Source organism: Thalia democratica, chromosome 4, assembly GCF_965202585.1.
Source record: "Thalia democratica chromosome 4, ktThaDemo2.hap1.1, whole genome shotgun sequence".
NCBI lineage: Eukaryota > Metazoa > Chordata > Thaliacea > Salpida > Salpidae > Thalia > Thalia democratica.
The window spans coordinates 56,893,696-56,915,179 of NC_139168.1; the positions used below are offsets into that span (position 1 = coordinate 56,893,696).

Here is a 21,484-nt window from a genome sequence, read left to right on the forward strand (position 1 = left end):
TAGTTTCTATACTTTTTTTCCCTGTGAGTTCACCTAGATAAAATAAACTGTTCATAATTGATTTATCATCGTAAATTAAATTTGTTTTATTACAAATAAGATAGAAATATCAAAAGTCTTTATAGTTTCATTTTAGTTTACTTTGTAACATATAAACTTATTTAGATTTGTTTTCCTAAGAGATAGTGCTTTAACATATATTAAGTTTAACTCAAACAAACATTTATTAGTCAAAAACTTGTATTTATATGTTTATTCACTTTTTTTTCTAAGGCTCGTTATGACCAAAATAAACGTTAATTATTTTGAGCAAAAAATTTTTAGAAATACAACTTTTAACTTAAAATACTTTTTTAAGTACTTAAATAAATAATTGTAATTAATCAAATAGCTCATTTGCTTTTACATAAAAACGTTAAAATAATATTTCTATGAGTAGAAAATTGTATTATTTATAAATATAATGTTAAAGTTTGGTTTAATTTTACTAAAAACTTTATTTTATATTTTTAATAATTATATGCCTCAAACCACGTATTCAGCAAAAGATTACTTTATTACTTTTATATACTTTTTTATAGGTCTAAATTTGATAAAAGTCAATCTTATAAATGATCTTATAAATGAGAAACTACGTTGTGTTTAATATCAAAGTTGAAATAGTGTAATTAAAAACAGTAACATTTTACTTTCACCAATTTTCTTAAGTTTTTACTTCCAAAATACTTGTTTAAGCATAATGATAGTGAAAACAATAACTATGGTTCTAATTTAATTATACAAAAAAAAACTTGAAAAAAATTATTTTTAATTGACCTTGGCCCTTCTTATTTTATTGTGTTAAGGCCATATACCCCTAGGGGTAATGACCTTAACGATTGTTTGTACAGTTTTAATTAAAAAAGGTAACATTTTGCTTGTTCTAAAACACTTAGGCTTATTGGTTTTTGAAAAATTTGACCAGGTCCTAGTATCGGTGAAGTTGGAGCTCAAGATAGCAACACAAATACTGCAGCAGCTGTCACAGTTCCTCTTGTCTTCGTATTTGCTATTGCAGGTGCTGCTGCTGCATTCATGTACAAAAAGAAGGTTGACCAAAACAAAATTGGAGATGTTTTCAATGAAACAGATGCACCTCTGCCAGAAGATAACATATAATATAAAGTATTAAACAAATTTTAAGAACAAATAAATGCATATATGTAAAATATTAAAAATGTATATTTTAAACAAAAAGTTCTAGTTATGTTACAAAACTAAAAGTGTAATAACACCTTTTTAGAGGTCATCAACTTTAAATTACACAGAATATAATATACTTTAAGTTTTAAAATTATTTTTAAGCTTGTATTTTATTGAAGTTGTTTATTTGCTTAATAAAAGTTTTTGTTCGTTACTTAAGTGTTTTACTTTTTTACTATACTTAAAATAATGTTAGATAGAACTTGTTCCTTGACTTATTTGCTCAGCTGTCAAAATAAATTGAAAAAGCTGTTTTGGAACCTGTAAGTTACATAAATGTTTATTGAACAACAAAAATAAAAGCGCTCAAAATATTTGGCTCTACAACCTGGTGCACGAAAAAACCTTTCGGTTATCGAGTCGCACACCACGGATACCTTTTAACGTCTTGTCCAGGACAGTGTAACAGAATGCCTAGTGTAACTTGGCATCAATTTCGCTGTCTGTTGTAAATTAGTTTTAAAGTAGAATCTTTATATTTAATTGAAAAAACAATCTTGTCGTTATACTTTTTGAACTTAATTCATCATGCGCCTAGCATGACGATCTTGATTCTAAGTGAAAGAAGCTTAGTACTAACCATCACTAGATTAAAAAATTCTTAACTTTCGTAAGCTTATATATTCAAATATCCGTAAACTTACAAAAAATTACTGTAAACAGCTAAAAATTGTATTTACAAAATATGTAAAAAAAAAAAAAAATTCTAGTCTAAGTTTCAGAAATCATTTCCATAAGCTATATTTTCAAAGAAGTTAAGAACTAGCATGAGGGTATAGTAACTTAGTCTAACTTACCTTTCTAAGATAATTAATAAATAGAATTTTATTTGAAAGAATTCTTTAAGCTTCACAATTATAACTATACTTGGCAAAAAATTAAATTCAGTTAGGCTGTAAAATATTATGATCTAAATGAAAAAGCTTAATAATAGTTTGATTAATAAAAATATTGTGTATTAGTTTCTCATTGATATTTTGTAAAATCTAAATTATTTATAACAATGTATTTTGATCTATAACTCTTATTGTTAATACTTCACACTAAAAATATTCCAGAAACTACTTATGGTAATTTTGCCTCTGAAATTTAATACTTAAAAAAGGTTTGTATACGTAATTCAGTTGAACAAATAAAATTCTCCGTTATTAGAAAAAAATCTTTTTGTCATGAAATATAACATTCTTTACCTGTTGTAGTTTATTGAACAGGAGTGCTTAAAAATATAATCTAAGGTTTTGATGCAATAACAAACCTTTCGGTCATTAACAGCATGCTTACATAAATTATTTAGATTAAAAAAAACTTCCAATAAAGAAAAAATACGTGACTTTACGAAATACCATAATTATTTTACTAATAAATTTGTTTAACAAAAAATATTTAAAGAAATTAATAAGGCTGAGTTTTGACTTTATTTATAAGTAGTTTTTGTTATTCTTAATAAGCAAATATATACACCTACTTTAGCTTATATTCTTTTTTTCATTACAGAGCTACGTTGAAGCATTTGTTAGTTAAATAAAGAAAAAGTACTGTTTAAATTTGTTATTAATATATATTCCAGTGAACTTATTTCGCTAGGACCTTTATTAGCAAACGATTAACTTCAAATAGTTTTTGTTATATAAATTCATTACTTAAATAATTTATTTATTATTGTATATCTTGATTGAGAAAATATAAGATTGTAACAGTTGAAAACTTGTAACTATGAAAATAACTTAAAACAGAAAAAAACTAGTATTTTATTTCAATACCCTAACAAAAAAATATACTCTTTTGAGTTTCACCCAAATAACTTTTTCTTTATAATTTATAAATGTAAATCACATTTTTAAAATTGTTCAAGTGATTCATTTCGGTCACAATATAAGTTTCAATAAGAATAAACTACGCGTATTTTCCGACTAACTACGTTGCTGATAACTACAATCTGGTAAATAAATTAGAAACGTACTGTCAAAATTTATATAACCGTATTACAAACTTTACAGGTTTACAAAAACGTGTATGGTTGTTTTTGAATATTTTTTTTAATCAGCTAGACACAATACATAACTTTATACTAGTTGCCTTTCTTTGAGGCAAAAACTACTCTAGAGTTTATTAGGAAGCCTCAAAAAATTATACAATAAGTCTATGAAAAGAAAAAATCTTTAAAATTTAATTTTTTTAGGTTAGAGCAACCAAATTATTTACGTTATTGTAGTGTTTAAACTCAAACATCGTAGTAAAGAAAACACTTTCGATAAAACTAAAAAGTGTAAACAAAATATGTAATGATCAGCGTATAATATTTAAAATATAAACATTAAGTTAAATTTTAAAGTAAATACTCATAATATTGAAAACGGTAAGTTAGTAATTTTTAACTATATAACCTTAAAAAGTTTAGTAAAGAATTTTACAAGGGATAATAAAGTTTATATAAATTTCGTTTTTATTTAGAGCTTAAGGTAATAAAAAATTTAAACATAAAACAAAAGTGGGATAAGCAGAATAAAAATATATTTTTCGTACAAAATAAAGTTAAAATAAAATTCTAGTGAAGGTAGTATATGATTTAATAAGAAAAAAAAAACTTTTTTTTTACAACACTTACAATTTATGATTGATAAAACCATGCACAAATAGTTTAAAATCATATAATTTTTTACATTCAAAGGTGATGACTAAATAGTAATCGTTAAAAAGATTTTAAATATTTCACTGAATTTTTAATGCATTAAAATAAAAGTACTTTTATTTGGTAAAGTAAAAAAAGGACTAAAAAAATTAGCAGCGAGAAACATTATGCAGTAAAAGGTAGAACTGGTTTTGGGGGAATTTTCCAATTTATCCCATTGCAATACGGCTTATGCTTAGATGGCAACAATACTCTCCGAACAAAGCACCTAGAAAAAAATATCTAGAAAATGATTAAGAAATAATTAAAACAAAAATTAAGTCATCATATCAGCTTTTAAAGTATTTCAAATTTTATTAGGGTGATTACAAAAGTCTTGTGAATATTTAATCTAATGAAACAAAGTGCATTAAATTTTGCTAATTTTATTTATATATTGCAGTTATTATTTATTTAAATGATTTGAAAATATACACAAAATTAAAAAGATTTTGAAATTTTTCAAGACTTAGTGTGATCTGAAATAATTTATTCTAATGAACTGAATTAAAAAAAAATACCTACAACTAAAGTTATGCCATTTGGCGAGAGGTCACTGTATAATATAAACAGATAATGCTCTAAACATGCCATTTTTTATTTACTAAGCAATTATAATTTCATACAAAATTAAAGGAAAGTACCTATCAATAATTAAGAGGCACTAATTTAAAAATTTTACCAAAATAATTTTCAATGAAGAACTTTATCATAAGATAATGTGTAGAAAAACAATGAGCATTAGAAAGTTGAGGTAAAATTTAAAAAAATGTTAAAAGAAGAATTAAAGAGATAAGTAAATCAAAAGCTCATAAAAAATCAGTTAGAGTAGGGGTGGTCAACGTACGGTCTGCGGAGTGAAACTGACTGGCCCGCCAATGTTTACAAACTCTAAGTGAATTCGGGCCCAAGAAAGGTAAAACTGCGCCCCACGAGCATGTTAATGCAGCAGGCTAAACCAAATTTTGAAACTTACAATAGATACTCTGATTTGAAATGAAGAGCAAAAAAGAAAAGTATGAGATAAAATTAACGGATGATTTGAAACATAGTAAAAAATGTAACTAAGAATTATTTTTTCAGAAGTTATTGGTTAAGGGAGTAATTTTCAATAACTAAACGAAAATTTAAATAATCCGCCCGCCAAGGACTAAAACTTTTAACATCAGGCTCACCAACCTATAAACTTAGCCCACCAAAAATTTTAGCGGTTTAAAAAATTTAAATAATTCTGATGGCAGTTTAAAAAAATTAAGTTTTAAGTCTGATATCTTTTTTTTTTTATAGATTTTTTAAATTTAGTTCCAAAAATATTTCGTTATAAGCTACAATAAAAAGTGATTTTCAAAAATATCAACAAATACTATTCTTTACATATTTTTAAACTTAAAATCCTTATTTCCAGTTCAGCGCGATTTGAGACACTTATGGTATAGAACTTTTATGGATGAAGTTTAAGAAACTAATTCATGCAGTATTTATTAATAAACTTTAGAATGTTAATTGAGCCTTAATGTAAATATATAATTTAAAACTTATTGACAGTAGTTAAATTATTTACTAAAATTACAAAAACTTTTAATTAATTATCTAGTAAAAGTTATAACAATAAATTATAAAAATAGTAACAAATTTAAATAATAATTTTAAAAAATAGTCTACTCTTTTGCATCAAAAACTTGAAAACATTCTTATTTTGCCTAACTTACGGAAACAGTGATATGACACTGATATATTTATGTTTCATAAAATAGATTTAAATATACTGTAATAATACAGAAAAAGTCAATTTATTTTAATTCTCAATAATTTCAAAAACTAAACAAATGTTTTGTAAACCGAAAATTAATATCAATAGCACAATTTTTATACTACATGAAAAGAAAAACTATAATAAGTTTAATTTAGTTAAATGTACCTTAATACAAAAAAAGCTGATGTTAAATAATCTATAACATAATAATCTTTGCTTAAACTTTTATTCAGTAAGTTAAGACATTCTACAATAAATATGTTATTGAACTATTTTAATTTTAAAAAGGAATCTTTTATTTAAATTAATTTATTTGGTAAATTGGAAATATACAACTATATCATTTAATTAATTAAAACTATTACAAAAGCTTAAAACTACAAAAATATAAACTTTTTGTTTTTAAATCCAAGCAGAAGTTGCCAATTCAATACAGGTCCATAATTGTATACGTTGACGAATTTTAAATTTAAACGTTTAAGTCTATTTTTTTCCTTGCAGTTTACCAGCTTTTCAATACTAGTTTCTCCTCTCGATATCAAATACATGTGCCAAATTGTTAATCCTCCCAAAGCAACTGTAACTGAGCTGTAAATTATAAGGAACTTTTCTTTGAAACAAACCTTGTTATACATTTCAAAAATGATATAAAAAGTTTAGTGAAAAAATAATCAAAATAGTTATAAGTATTTAATTAGAGCATAAATTAGAAGATCTAAAATTTAAACATTTCTCAACAGAACTTTTCAACAAAGTCAGTATTTTATTAACATTGTTTTATTAAATTGCATAATGATATTTTATTAAAGTTATATGGTATAGACACAACAGTTTTTTTACTGTAGCTTATTAGGTTCATATACGCACATTGCACATATTAGGGCTGCCAAATGTTTTTTGAAAAAAAATTCCAGAAATTCTGAATATCTTCAAGGTTTTTTAAAGTATAAGTTTTTTTTTGTTTATTTTTAGAATAAAGTTAATTTAAGGTAAAAACTGTCTTAAATAGCTTAAAAAAATTAAAAAGATACTGTAAAACAACTTGTAACGTGTTTTGTAGTAAATAAAATAATAAGTAATACAAAATAGAATGTTTTATGTGATAAATTTTTCTTCTCTTATCTAAAACTTCATTCTTTTAAGTGTAAATATTGTTCAAATTCCAGATTTTTTATCTTTTTTATTTAAAATAGTTTTTTCAAAAATTTTAGGGTTTTTTGTGCCAAAACTGTTACATTACCAATTATTCCAGGAATTCAATTTTTTTTGGCAACTTTTAATTGACGGGGTCACCATTTTTTCTATCAAATATATTTTTTTATTTTACTACGAACTAGTTTAATGATAATTTTTATTCGGATAGGGTAGTTTATAGGTTTTTTGTTCGAAAAATAATAACTTTATGTATTCAAAAAGTGTGAGGTTTTAAAACGAACAAATATTTTAGAAGTTTCTAGTATAGTAGAATACTAGTACTTAAAAGTAGTTAAAAAAGGTCTCTAACTAAAGGAATTTTTAGACATAATACTTCCGCAACCCTACCGAAATTCTATACATTGCCGAAACGTTATTCCTAAGTTTTTTTATATTGATACCTGTGACTATTTTGAAAACTATATTTCAAACATTTTTACAAAAAACAAGTATATTAACGAAATCCCTTGATTATATAAAACTAATTATTAAATATTAATAGAAAAAAAAACCAACAAGCATAGTAAAAACAAGTAGATTATATGATGCGAATTAACTTCGTTATTACTCAAATATATTTTCGTTAAATCCATTTCTATTGGGCCTGTTGCTGAAAATTTTATAAAAGTGTTATTATCATCCTACTAGACACTTCAAAATATAACAAAAATATAATACTAAATATTCATAACCTTATAAATAAGCAGTTTAATATTGTTAATGAACTTCAAAGCTGGATTAAAGATAATCATTATTTGCAATATACACAACTTAAAAAATATTGTTGATAAAAAACACTCAAGCTGCTTTGCTGTGTTTAACTATTGTTTAGCGATTTTATAAGAGTAAGTATAGTTTACTGAAAAAGTAAAAATTAAACTAACTGGCTATGTTTAAAAGCTCAAAGTATCCGTTTATAGCTTTTTTAATTCGATAGATTTTATTTCGAAGTTGAAAGCAGTGGTAGAACAGAGGAAATACGGTCAAAGATACAAAAATTGTGCCGAGCGTCATATAAGTGCAGAAGCAAATAAAGTAACGATGGTTAAAATGTCCAACACAATTATTTAACCAAGCTGTTTTAAAACACAACTAAATAAAAAATTATCAAGTTTATATTGATAAGAATTTTGTTCCGTAAACCATTTAAACTGTATTGTATTTCCTTAATTTAAATACATGTTTAAAGCTAGTCAATATCATTAACTTTTAAAAATTCTGCAAACTAAAAAAACATCATATAAAAAAAATTTTTGCTTATCAAGTTAATTCAATACAAGTTTTGCATTGTAATTCAATCAAATAACAATGTTAAAAATTTATTTAACTACAGTTTTTATTGTAACTAACGACAATGGTGGTCCATTTTTAATATGCATTTCTTGCACACAGAACAGTGATGAGAACGTTGAGGTTTTGGAGAAACACATCTTTTGCAAACTGATGTACTTACCATACCTTTCATGTCCTTTAGAAAGTTTTACAACTGTCATGAACCAAAGTGAATTAAAACAAAATAGATCAAACAATTCAACAATTTTGTGCAAATCATTATAAGTTTAGAAAACCTGATTAAGTTTCAAGGAAGATGCAAAAAACAACTACTTCAGCGAAAATTAATTTTTACTCTAACAATATATTAAAGGTCTTATTTACTAGTATTACTTTTAATTATACAATATATGACAACAGTTTTAATAGAAAAATTTTGTAACATTTTAAAAAATTTTAAAGAGTAATGCTGAAAATTTAAACTGAAAAAAAAAGATGAATTTTACGATGACAAACTAATAAATTGTTGAAACAAACTTTAGGAACAGCGCCAGGATTGGTAGTTACTGCATGATAGTAATTGAAAATAATCATCAGAAGCAAGTAATGTCCATAAATGGCTGTAATATAAAGTCGAAAAGTTGATCTAACTGCGCTTAGATAAGGCAAAATTTCTGAATAAAATACGTAAACAACAGAAGAGGTCAAAGAGATAACTAGGAAGACGAAAATCTGAAAAAAAATTTTTATTATAGGTTTTATAACTATAGTAGTAGTTTTATTGCTTTAGATATAAGTAACTATATCAGATAATCTTAGCATTAAATGATAGTTCTTGACTTATCTAATTATTTTTTAGTACTAACTTAAACGCTATATAAAATTAATTACATATAATAGGTGAAATTATACAACTAGTTTAATTTTGCACTACTTAAGTTTAAGTAACAGCAGATATAGTATTTATTTCAGCTGTTAACTTTTTAGGTGCTTAGTTACAAATTTAATAATTAATTTAAAAACTAAAAATTTAAAAAGAAAATATACTCTAATTTAAATTTAAAAGGTAAACATACAGACATAAAATATATAAGTTATAACTTTATTAAGCTAGATTTATAAATAAAACTCATCTACCATTTAAATTTCATATTAGTAAATCCCTCTTTTCAATTTTTATTAACCTGATATATTTTAAATAAGCTTACAAAAAAAAAATTAATTACTATGAAAATATATTATAAAAGACTTTAGAATTGTCAAATAATAAACAAGAATAATTTTTACATTTCAGAAACCAAAACAATCCAAAATTAAAAAGTTTTATTTGGTAAAACTATGAAATAATAACAAGTACTTAATTTATTAAAACTTACAACGTTTCTCTGAGTTTTATTACTACCACAGTTCTACAGAGTCTAAAAGTATTTATGAAGATGTTAAATGTGTGCTTTATTACTTTAAATACATACTAACGTACACAAACAACATAAATAATGATAGTTTATTAAGATGTAAAATAACAAATAGTACTTTAATGTGTATCCCTGATCAAACTATTTATATATACTTTTTTATTCCAAAAAATTAAGGATGTAATACTTTAATTTTTATATTATTTATAAGTTTCTATATAACAACAATTCGAAGTGTACTAAATTTGTTCAAAACTAACTACGTTTCTCTGTACTAAAACTAGCGGCTTTTATAAAGCATATCGAAAAAAAAAGATTTTTAATAACTTGAGTACATTTAAAATGCTGTTGTTATAAACAAACGAACTTGTTTTGTTTGAACCTTATAAAAAGCTATAAAAATATAAAATGTTCAAAAGTAATGAATATTGGTAATGTTTGCTGGTAAAAGTTTTAAACAAAACAAGTTCGTTCAAATGATGAATAATAAATTTATTTTTTTAATTCTAATTATTAGTTAGTATATCTAATACCAACAAAAACTATTCAACTAATTTTAATAAGAAATAGACAAAAATCAACAGGTAAGAATAGGAATTAGGTTTGATTAATTGTTTTGCAAACCGGTAAAAATAAACATAAGCAAAAAACTGCTCTTCCAAAAATGCAATAACTAAAAAAAATAACTAAGCAATTTAAAAAAAGAAATGAATAAATTTAATCTTTTGTTGTATAATGTATAAAGAAAACGTAATAGTAAGTCTTGCCAAATTAAATAATAAACATAGTTGTTAAATGTTATTAAAGGTGTATACATTTTGAAGAGTATTGTTGAAGTTCAAAAACATATTTAAGTTGAGAAAATAAAAGTTTGTTTTATTTTACTAGAAAGCAGATCTATGTTCAAATTTTAAAAGAAACTTTTTTAATGCATTAATTTAAGGGTGGCTACTGAATTTTTGAAAGTTTCTTCCAGGATCAAATTTAAAAAAATCAATAAAATTAAGATAAGAAAGTGTTTTAACAGTTTAGAATTATCTACTATACTGCATTTTCAAATATGCTTTTGTTTTATTTGTTTTTTTTTTGAAGAACCAAGCTTGCTCTCTAAGGTCCTTGTTAAAAGATTGTTGTTAGGCTTTAGAATAACAAATAAACTTAGTGGGAATTGTAAGTATATCATTTATTACAATACTACATCAGTAGCTTTAAATGTTGTTAACAATTTCTAGTTGGACGATATTATACAATATTAAGATTAGTTTTACATCCTTTTTTATGTACTATCCTTACCAAAATTACCACTCGTTGAGACAAAAAAAGTCAGATTCAGTGACAAAAAACTAGCCTGAGTTATATTAGTCTAGCCTGAGTTTATAAGAACACAAGCAAAAAACTGAAAAAAATACTATTGATATAGCTTAAATACCTTAAAATATCAAAATAATAACAAAAGAACTTTATAAAAAACTCAATTTAAAGAAAATTACTCAAAAAACTAGTCTGATGTTTAGAAAAGTATCTAAACTAGACTAATTTGTGCAAAAAAACTCAAATTAACCTGAGTTATCCTAATAGAGGTAATCCTACTATACTCTACAGCAGGGTCTTCAACCTTTTCAAAAATTGGGCACACTATACTTTATAATATATAAATTCTGTGCATATTCGACTAAAATAATACAAATTTTACTAAAACAATGCTATGTTTTTAGCTTATAAATGTTTTTATACATACATAACAAGTCAATAAATGTTAATCTATGTTACAATTAGTGCTAATTAATATAAATTGACAAAACAAGCATAATTTTTTTTTCATCATACTAAATTTTCTATGCGCACTAGTGTGCAGTGCACAGATGCACATCATGAAGACCACTGCTCTAAAAGATATATTAATTCATAGCAATATCAATATGAAATATAGAGAGTTCCAAGTATATTTTTTCAAAAAAAAAACTAGCTTTTCTATAAAATTTTTAAGTAAGAATAGAACTCAACTTTTACTAAGTATAAGAATTTAAACTAATATTTGAGATATTGTCAACTTTATAAAAAAGTTTCCAAGACAAATACAATTTTTTAATGACAATTTTATAGGAAATTTGAAAAAAAAAATAAATCTATTTTATTTTTTGAACTAAAGTAGAGTTTCCCTTAGTCCTTCTAATAATTGCTTCTTTTCCAGAAAGTTATAAAATTATTGAACCCACTAATTGCCTATTAGAAACCCCAGAATATCTAGTGTAAGTTTCAAATCTCCCATAAATTAAATCTAAGACCTTTTTTGCTCTTCAAAACAAACCCAGAATATTTAGTGAATAATTTGTTGCCATGTTATTAGTATTGGGTGCAAAACAATTCAAACTCTTAAAAAAGTGTTTATAAGGTCATATCTCAAAATGTATTAAATATTAAAAAAACAAAGCAGTTATAATTTTTATTAATTACATACAAATAGTTTTATATTGTTTGCAAAACTTAAAGTTTTTTCTTTAGATATGGCTAAAATACTTTTTAGATACAATAATTTATAGTTTTTAATATTATTTTGTACTGTATTAATCTTATTAATAAGAATTACAACCTGTTTTTTTTATATAAATGTTATATTTAAGATAAAGCCTATTAAATATTGTTTTTAAGAATTTGAATTGCCATTTAACCACTAATATTTGACCCAAAGGGTTTGTATCGCCCCATTTTATTTACTCTTCAATACAAACCCATGAATATCCACTGCAAAGTTTAAATTTCTCATGAAAACGCCTTATACCTTTTTTCTTGCTTTTCATCTCAAACTTCATATTCAGTGTAAGTTAACCGTCTTACTAGTTATTGCCAAAAGATTTCAAATTCCTCCTCCACCCCTTTACTAGATATTGCCCCCAAATAACTGAAATTGCCTAAAATGGAGGATATCACCTTTTTTGAAAACCCTGAGCAAGAAACTTCAAACTCTTTAAAAAAATCATTAAATTTTTAGTAAGAAACATCATGTCAGTATTCAAATTAAAGTTTAAATATTCGGTCCATAACTCCTAAAAATTATAATTAAAAAAAGATACATTTTTCTTAATATAATAAAACTCCTCCATCCATACTTGTTTAACTTAATAAAAATAATATTCTAAAATATTAAGAAGAAACTTAAAAGTTAAGGATAAGATACACTTTATCAATTATATTTTTTGATTATTTAATTTGTTCCTTCCTAAGGATTTAATGAACTCGTCAATTGTATGTCAAAGTTTAATTTTGTAAAGAAGAAAAAATTTACAGATAGCTTTAATAAAACTCTTTAAAACAAGGTTAACTTTTAAAGGTAGCAAAATTTCATGATACAAAATTGTTTTAAATTGAGAGAATATAACACTAATAAAAATGAGGTGAACGGTTTATTACCAAAAGGTTGCTTAGTATACCTGGTCCTTAGACTAAACTTTTTGAGCGCTTTTCTTTTAACATTTAATTAAAAATAACAAATAAAAGCAGTTTTCAATGAACATCTAGTTTTAAAGGTGTGATACGCATTAAGTACATTTTTATATTATTAGTCATAAGCATACTTGCCACTAAGAAGTAAAACACAAGTTACTGACGTAATATAATACCTATGCCTTCAGATTGAAGAAAAGTTATTTTGAAATAATGTCCTCCTTTTTCACTATATTTTATTCAAAAATACATGTTAATTGTAAGCTATTTAAAAAAATAAGGTTGACTAATTATATGGCATTAGATAGAGTTAAGTTTCATTTGGTTGATTCACCTTTAACAAATATAAATGATCACAATGTTATTTTGTTTGGGATAAGTGTTCTCAAAAGTAAAAAACCATCTCCTAAAACACTCTATCCAGATTTTCGTAGAGCAAATTTTGAGAATATTAATAAATTTTTATCAGAAATAAATTGGAAAGTTCTTTTTAACAACTCAAAAAATCTACAAATGTTTTATGATAAATTTATCAAAACAATAAACTTTTTAATCAAACAATTTGTGCCTTTAATTAAACAAGACAGAAAAATGAAAACATATCCTTCTGATATAAAAAAGCTGTTAAGAGAAAAACTAAAACTCTACAAACAATGTAAGTTAGATAAGCAGATGATAAAAAAATACAAAACTGTATCAAAAAAATATGAAAAAGCAGTGAAAGTGTTCAACATAGAACATGAAAAACGTTTTTGCCAAAACACAAACTCAAAAAAATTCTACAGCTATGTAAAATCAAAGCTCAAGTTAACACCTTCTTTACATGTATTAATTAATAAAAATCATTTTCCAATAATATCAGAACTTGATAAAGCTTCTTTTTTTAACAATTCCTTTCAAAGGGTATTTATTAAAGATTGTGATGACAAAAATTTTAAACTTGTTAGTAAAAAGTGTTTGGAAATAAAAAACTTCTTCATAAGCAAGATGAAATAATTAAGTCTGTTAATCATTTAAAAGATAAAATAATCAGAACGCCTGAAAACTCATATTTTATTAAACGTACTATTTATTCCTTAATTCTTCCAATTTCACTAACTTTTAATTGTTCACTAGCTACATCCTCTGTACCAAACCAGTGGAAAGTCTCATATGTCATACCAGTGCACAAAAAAGGTAGTAAGTACAACCCTTTAAACTACAGACCCATTTCTTTGACAAGCAGTTTTTGTAGAATTTTCGAACATATAATTTCTCTAGAAATACTTGATTATCTTTTTTTAAATAAGCTAATTTCACATAAACAGTTTGGTTTTCTACCTAATCGATCATCTAGTTATCAACTGTTGAATTGCTTACACTCATGGTTGGTTTCATTTCTTAGCAATAAGTCAACTAAAGTTATTTACACAGACATTCAAAGAGCTTTTGACTCTGTATCCCATTTTAAACTAATAAAGACTTTAACTCAATACAAAATTCATAAAAGTTTAGTTAGCTGGTTCAAAGAGTTTCTTGAAAACAGAACCCAAAAAGTAGTTATTGGTAACACTTTTTCAGAGTCTTTACCTGTTTTCAGTAGAGTGCCTTAAGGAGGGGCTATTGGCCCACTTCTATTTATATTAATGATATAGCTTTAGAAGTAGATGTTGATAGCAACATAAATCTCTTTGCAGACGATACAAAAAATTTTAGCCATTCTAACACAATTCTACAAAAATCTTTGGATAAAATTTATCATTGGCTAAAAGAAAGAAAACTAGTTTTAAATCCTAGTAAATGTCAGGTTCTAAACATTCAAAAAAATACATCTAGTATCACTTCTGAATTTAGAATAAACAACATAAGGTTACCTTCAACTAAAGTGTTTAAAGATCTGGGAATTTTTATTGCTGAAAACCTAAAATGGAACCACCATATCAGTTACGTTTATAAAATTGAATCAACTATTTCTTTTCAAGTTTTAAATCTACAGATATAAACATTCTAAAAAAAAATTATCTCGTTTACATTCGTCCTAAGTTAGAATACAACACACCAATTTGGTCTCCATACTTGAAGAAAGATATTAACCATCTTGAATCCATTCAAAGAAAATATACAAGAATAGTCTTCAACCGTTGCAACATTTCATACACATCTTATTTTGATAGACTCTCAAAACTTGGTATTAAGTCTTTAGAGTATAGAAGGATTGAGTTTGACTTAATTACTTTTTTCAAACTAATTAATAGTGAAACTACAATTAATTTGCAGTCTATTTTTGAACCTCATAAATGTACTAATTTACTGAGAGGTAACAACAGAAAATTTACATGCAGACATAATTTCAATAATAATGTTTGGCATAATTCTTTTTTTTATCGTTCAGTTGAATTATGGAACAGGCTTCCAAACGAATTATTTTCTTGTAAAAAAGTTGAGCATTTTCGATTAAGGTTAAAAAAGTTTGATTTAAATAAATATTTTGTCAGCAAAATTCATAAGTTTTTTTTTTTTGTTATTTCTTCATTAACCACTGGTTGTATTTGTCTAATTTGGTTTAACCTATAGCTTTATTTTATTAGCGGCGCCTTTCCTTTGTGTGTAACAAAACCTGTTCCTTAATACATAGTTAATTGGCCTGTTAAAGTGCTTGGGGCCTTGGGTTTTTGAGTTTTGTTTGTAGTCAGTGTTCTCAACATTTATCAGCTACTACGAAAGTCCAACAAACGCTGAGTTATCTGAGTATTAAAGATTTGAAAGTAAATATGAAGCAGGCTCTCCTAACAAAAGTGAAACACGTTGTTTAGATAAAAGCGGTTCTAGTTATACGAATAAAAGTGAAACAAGTTGTATGGATAAAAGTTAAACCAGTTACTCAAATGAAGGCTGAACCAGTTTTTCAAATAATGTGAAGCCAGTTGTTCGAATGAAAGTGAAACCAGTTTTGGAGTGAAACCATTTGTTCGAATGAAGTTGGAGTAGGATATTGTTGTTCTCTTTTCGGAAGCACCGGAATTATAAATTTTGTGTTTTTATGTTAATTTTAAACTTTAATTAGTTAAACTCAGTTTTTTTTTCATTTTTATTGTACAACTTTGGTTTATTTTTGTCTTTTTGTTGTATGTCTTTCTGTATAAGTGGCCTAGGTTTTGATGCCTGGGTCCTTCGTATGACAATAAACTTACAATAAATAAAAAAACTAATTTGAAACTAATAATTATCTAAAATTGTTAAAACCACTAAGTAAACGGTCTTCACTGTGTGCATCTGTGCACAGTACTTTAATAGAAACTATAAATGTGTACAGAAAATTTAGTTAGGTGATAAGATATTTCTAATGACCTTGTTAAGCTAAATATAACATAAATTAACAGCTATTTATAAAGACACTCAAAACATAAATTTTTTTTTAAATAACAAGTTTTTTTGTGTATGGTGCATAGGTATTTTTTACCATTTACTGTGCAAACCTTTAAAAAAGGTATAAGAATATTGCATTATGTATTCGAAAACAGTTTACATGACAATTCAAATTCTTTAAAAAATGTTTATAGGTCCACAGCTCAAAAAGTAATATTTGTTTCTATATATATAGACATAAAGTAATATAATATTTATAAAAATAAGTATGTAGATCTAATTATTACCTACAAACACTTTTTTTGTTTTTGAAAAAAAACTTATTAAAAAAATTACTATACTCAGGGTTACCAAATGTTTTTAAGAAATTTCTTCCAGATTTTCTGAACTCCTTACAGGTTTTCAAAAGTTTAAGTTTTCGGGTCTACTTTAAGTATAAAACTAAGTTTAAGGTTAAAAACGGTCTTAAATAGTGCAACAACATTGAAAAGATATTGTAAAAACACTTCAAATGTGTTTTTTGATATAAAAAATATTATGATAACAAAAAAACTTTGTCTATATGAATTTTTTCAAGTCAAATCATATTTTAATTATTTTACATGTAAAGATTGTTTTAAATTTTAAATTCAAAATTTTTTTTTTTATTTCTCAAATTCCCGGTTTTTCAACTACGACTTAGATTGACCAATTAGTTTTGTTCCTATAGTATTTATTTTAATAACTATTTTATAATAATTAATATTTTATTTGTATTACTCTTATTTTTAAATGAACTTTTTGTTTTATAATTGTCTCCTATATGTTTATAGAGAAGCTAGTGAAAGTGTATTAAAATGTTTTTAAACAGTGAGAGCATTTATTTTATGTACTAATAATTGAAATATTTAAAAACAGGGTTTTCAGATGTGGGTAGCTGTCAAAATTGCACGAGGGGACAAAATTGAACAACGGCACAAAAACAATTTTGTAAAAGGACACTTTTGCATTAGGGGATAAAATTGCACAAAGACATTTTTGCACGAGTTGATTTTTTTATTTAATAATTTTTAACTTTTTTTATCACTGTTACCCCTAACCCTTGGTCAGTAACTTATTTATTTTAATTTTTTTTTTCTAATTAATCTATTTTGGTTTATTCTTTTTTATATTTTTTTAAAACAATTTTTACTAGTTATTATTCCATTATTGTTTTTACTATCACTGTTACCCGTAACCCTTGGTCAGAAACGTTTTTTTTTTTGTTTTTACATCAACTTATTTTTTTTACTCTCAAGCAAAAATGACCCTCCATGCAAAAATGTGCCCTTGTGCAACTTATTAACCTCATAGAAATTTTGTCTTTGTGCAATTTTGACCTGTTCTGCCAGATGTTTTTGACAAATTTTATCCAAGTTTTAAGGTCTTTTCAAAGGTTCAAAATTAAGTTAACTTATAACTAAGTAATAAATAGTATAACGACATTGAAAAGATATCTTAAAGGTTCTTTAAATGTGTTTTTTAATTAGAAAAATTTTTGATGATGACAAAAAATTTATCTATGCGATAGACTTTTTGTGTCAAATCGAAATTTTACTACTAAACATGTAAAAAATATTTTAAGTTCCAGGTTTTTTAGTTATTTTTGTTATTTCTTTTACTTATATTAATTACCAAAAGCAAGCTAATTAACTTTACTTAAAAACAGTCAACACAACCAATTAGTTTTCAATATATACATATAGCCATATGTAGTGATTTTGGAAGTTTATTTTGACTGATGAGCACTAGTAGCAATACCACTGCGAAACTGTAGTTTTAGAATAAACTTAGAACCACTGAATGTTTTATTAGTTATTTTTGTTCAAAATTCCAGCCTTTTTTTTTCAAATATCTCAACTTCCAGGTTTCTTTAGCCCAAATCGTCAAATTCCAGGTTTTTCCAGGATTACTGATTTTTTGGTAACCATGTAAAAAGCTATATACATAACCTACCTTATTCAGTAAGTAGGTAGTTAGGTAGTACCTTATTTAGGGTTGCAAAGGTTTTTAAGAAATTTCCTTCAGGTTTTCATAAATACAAATTTCTAGGTCTATTTTTAGTATAAAATTAAATTTAAGGTAAAAAACTGTCTCAAATAGTATATCAACAATGAAAAGATATTGTAAAGCTACTTTAAATGTGTTTCCTTAAAAAAATTATAACAAAAAAAAATCTGTTTTATGATAAACTTTTGTGTCAAATTGAAATTTTATTACTTTACATATAAAAATTATTAAAATTCCAGGATTTTAGAGATTTTTGTTTAAAATTTAAGGTTAAAAATAAATTCAAACTCCTGGTTTTTTGAGACTAGGTTGTCAAATTCCAGGCTTTTTGGTACCTCTGTTTACTTTATGGTTACATCATTAGCTTACAACTAAAATAAATTTATCTAAGATTAACTAAAATAGTTGATTACAAATTATTTAAGCATATATATTTATACTACTCCTGGTACGAATACTTACTGTAATATAAACAATAAGCTTTATATTAAATGTATTTAAAAACATAGGTTAAGCGTTATATTAAATTCTATGTAAAAACATGGGTTTGCAATAAGACAAACTTTTGCTAAAAAAATACTTAACTACGCTTGAACAAGTGACAGAACTTTGAAACCTGGTAGTAAACATATCTAAAAAAAATGTAACAAATAATTTCTAAATACGGATTACTCACTGGACCAAACCATAGAAGAGCGAAATGTGAAATGCTAAAAATAGGCTCAATCATTGTGTCTAACTTGCTCCCGTAACTATTATATGTAAGTGATAACCAGCAAAACTTGAAATAGTTATAATATTGCTTTAATGTGTTCACATGATTTTTTATGTTGAGTTTGCACTTCTCCATTATTTTCTTAATTATATGAGAAAATAATCTAAAAGTGAAATTGTATACTTGCAGTCCAAATGGTTTAATTTTTGCAGATATATAGTTAGTATAAACTTTTTTAATAAATACTTTATTTTACAAAGAATAATAAGTTCTTAAAATTAAAAAAAAAGATAAATGATTAAAGATTTTGTTATAAAAGAAGTTGATGAAAAGTTGACACAAACTAAAACCTTTCATTGTAGTTAAGTATGTTGAAAAAGTTAATTTACTAGTAAATAGAGAAAAGCGCTTAAAGACTTTAACTATAATAACAATGTTAGTAGGCTTAAATAATTGTTGAAAAATATATCTAATTTCTTAACAAGCTTCATAGTATTTATGCATAATACGTAAATCTGAAGTTTTAAAATATTACTTGATTTTTAGTTATTTCTAAATTGATAACAATCACTTGCTAATTGTTGTTAAAGGCTGTACTTTTGAAAAGCATTTAAAATTATAAAATAGTAAATTTAGAATAGAATTTATAGCAGGGATGCTACAATCAATGCAAAAACGCGTCTGTCACACTCACTGTAAGGATTGCCACTCTTTGAAGCCATAAAAAAATCTGATTGATTATAAACTAACTTGAGCTAGCCTGAGTTTATTGAAATAGCTCTTTTATTTTACACTATTATTTTTCACCTAGTGTGCAGTGCATTGCAATGCGGATACAACATATTTGATTAGGCACAGAAAAACTTTCAAGTCAAAAATTTGTTTAAATATATCGAATAGAACCTTATTAACTTTTAACTATTGTAAAAACCTATCAAGCTAAAACAAAGTATTATAAATAAATCAATAAGCTAAAACCAAACTATTTACTGTGCACACTTTTAAATATGCATTCAGTTAAAAATTACTCAAAGAAGTACAGTAAATTTATGCTCTTCTAGTTTACAATGGTCATGAAAATTATTTTTGGTTTTTATTAAAGGCAGCCATAAGGAAGAAAGATTTACCTAAAGATTGAAATCCAACACTGTAAAATTAACAAAAATGAAATAATAAACCACAAGTTAATAATAAATCATCTTTTTTTTTACAGAATCAACTCATTTAGAATCTAAAAAATTCGCCTGTTTTAAAAATAGCTCAAAAAACTCAAACTAGCCGGATGTTTTCAAATATATTTAATCACTAAGTTAACCTGTGTGTGTGTGTGTGTGTGGCAACCCAGGTTTAAGTCCGACTCAATTATCTAGATAAAATTGCAATTATTTAAGTGTTTAAAAAACTGTTAACATACGCTAATTAACTTTAAGCTTTGTAATTAGAAAACATTTATTTTCAACATATCCAGATAAAAACAAAATATTTTAAAATTTTAAATTGCAAAGCACAGGTTAAATTTATTTATATGAAAGAAAATATATGACATAACTATTTAAACAAGAGTTAAATAATCTATTTCAATTAAAATTAACTTTTGTTTCCATTTTTTTCTCACTAGCCAGAGTAAATGGAAAATTTGTTATTAAAAACACAAAATTAAATTACTTGAATGCACTAAAATAATTCAATAAGTAAAACTTAAAAGATGTCTATAAAAAGACACATAAGTAAGCACCTCTAAAAAATCATTTTAACACCACAATATTACATTTTTAGAAAAGTCAGTAAAAAAATAATCATTATCTTAAATACTCTTATATGTATTACTACTTCTGCATTGTCTTCAAAAATTTTCTTAACATCCATCAATGAAAAATTAGAGGTGTTTTAAAATTTATATTAATAAACTTTTTTAAATTATTGAATTTAATTATATATAGAAAAAAAAAGTTATCTGTTTAACATCTATCCAGATCTTCTGCTTTGATCCTCAGCTGTAACGAGTGCTTCAACATACTCAATCCTTCTTTCTAAGTTAGTGAGCTTTTCATTTAAATTTGCTAGTCTGGACCTGGAAGATAATTCAAAACTATTCAAAAAATCTGCAATTTTTTTCATTGATGAAGTAACAACTTCTATGTATTCTCTATGCTGCCAATCTCTTTGAATCTGCTTTTGGATGTCATCAAGCTGTTGTGACCTCATATCTCGTTGGGAGGCTAAACTTGGATTTTGTACATGAAATTTTTTCATTTTTAGGAATTTCTATTAGTTAAATCTGTGTAAACAAAATGAGGTACCATAAATGAACTGTAAGTAGTGTTTAAAAATAAACTTTACTAATATATGATAACATGTCCTAATTGTTTTTAAATATCCTAAATATAATATATATATTAATTAGATTTATT

At 24.9% G+C, this 21,484-nt stretch overlaps 1 protein-coding gene across 1 annotated transcript; it reads right to left on the bottom strand.

Annotated features, from left to right (window-relative positions):
* Positions 1–3,697: 3,697 nt before the first annotated feature.
* On the bottom strand, positions 3,698–21,015 carry LOC145832913 (palmitoyltransferase ZDHHC16-like). Its single transcript, XM_082940115.1, has 7 exons — positions 19,035–21,015; positions 8,667–8,861; positions 8,208–8,325; positions 7,742–7,933; positions 7,374–7,467; positions 6,057–6,251; positions 3,698–4,139 (listed from the first exon to the last, which is right to left on the bottom strand). Exons 1-7 carry the CDS (start codon positions 19,206–19,208, stop codon positions 4,037–4,039), a joined length of 1,071 nt encoding a protein of 356 aa, XP_082796241.1. The 5' UTR covers positions 19,209–21,015; the 3' UTR covers positions 3,698–4,036.
* Positions 21,016–21,484: the final 469 nt, after the last annotated feature.

Bases quoted from the DNA above. Each gene is read 5' to 3' on its own strand.
- LOC145832913 (XM_082940115.1), bottom strand. From the start codon at position 19,208: ATGGAGAAGTGCAAACTCAACATAAAAAATCATGTGAACACATTAAAG. The intron at 6,252-7,373 runs GTTGGTTTTTTT...TATAATTTACAG, and splicing joins TACTTGTTTTTACTATGCTT to CTCAGTTACAGTTGCTTTGG. The intron at 4,140-6,056 runs GTTTATATTTTT...ATTTTTTTCTAG, and splicing joins CTTGGATTTAAAAACAAAAA to GTGCTTTGTTCGGAGAGTAT.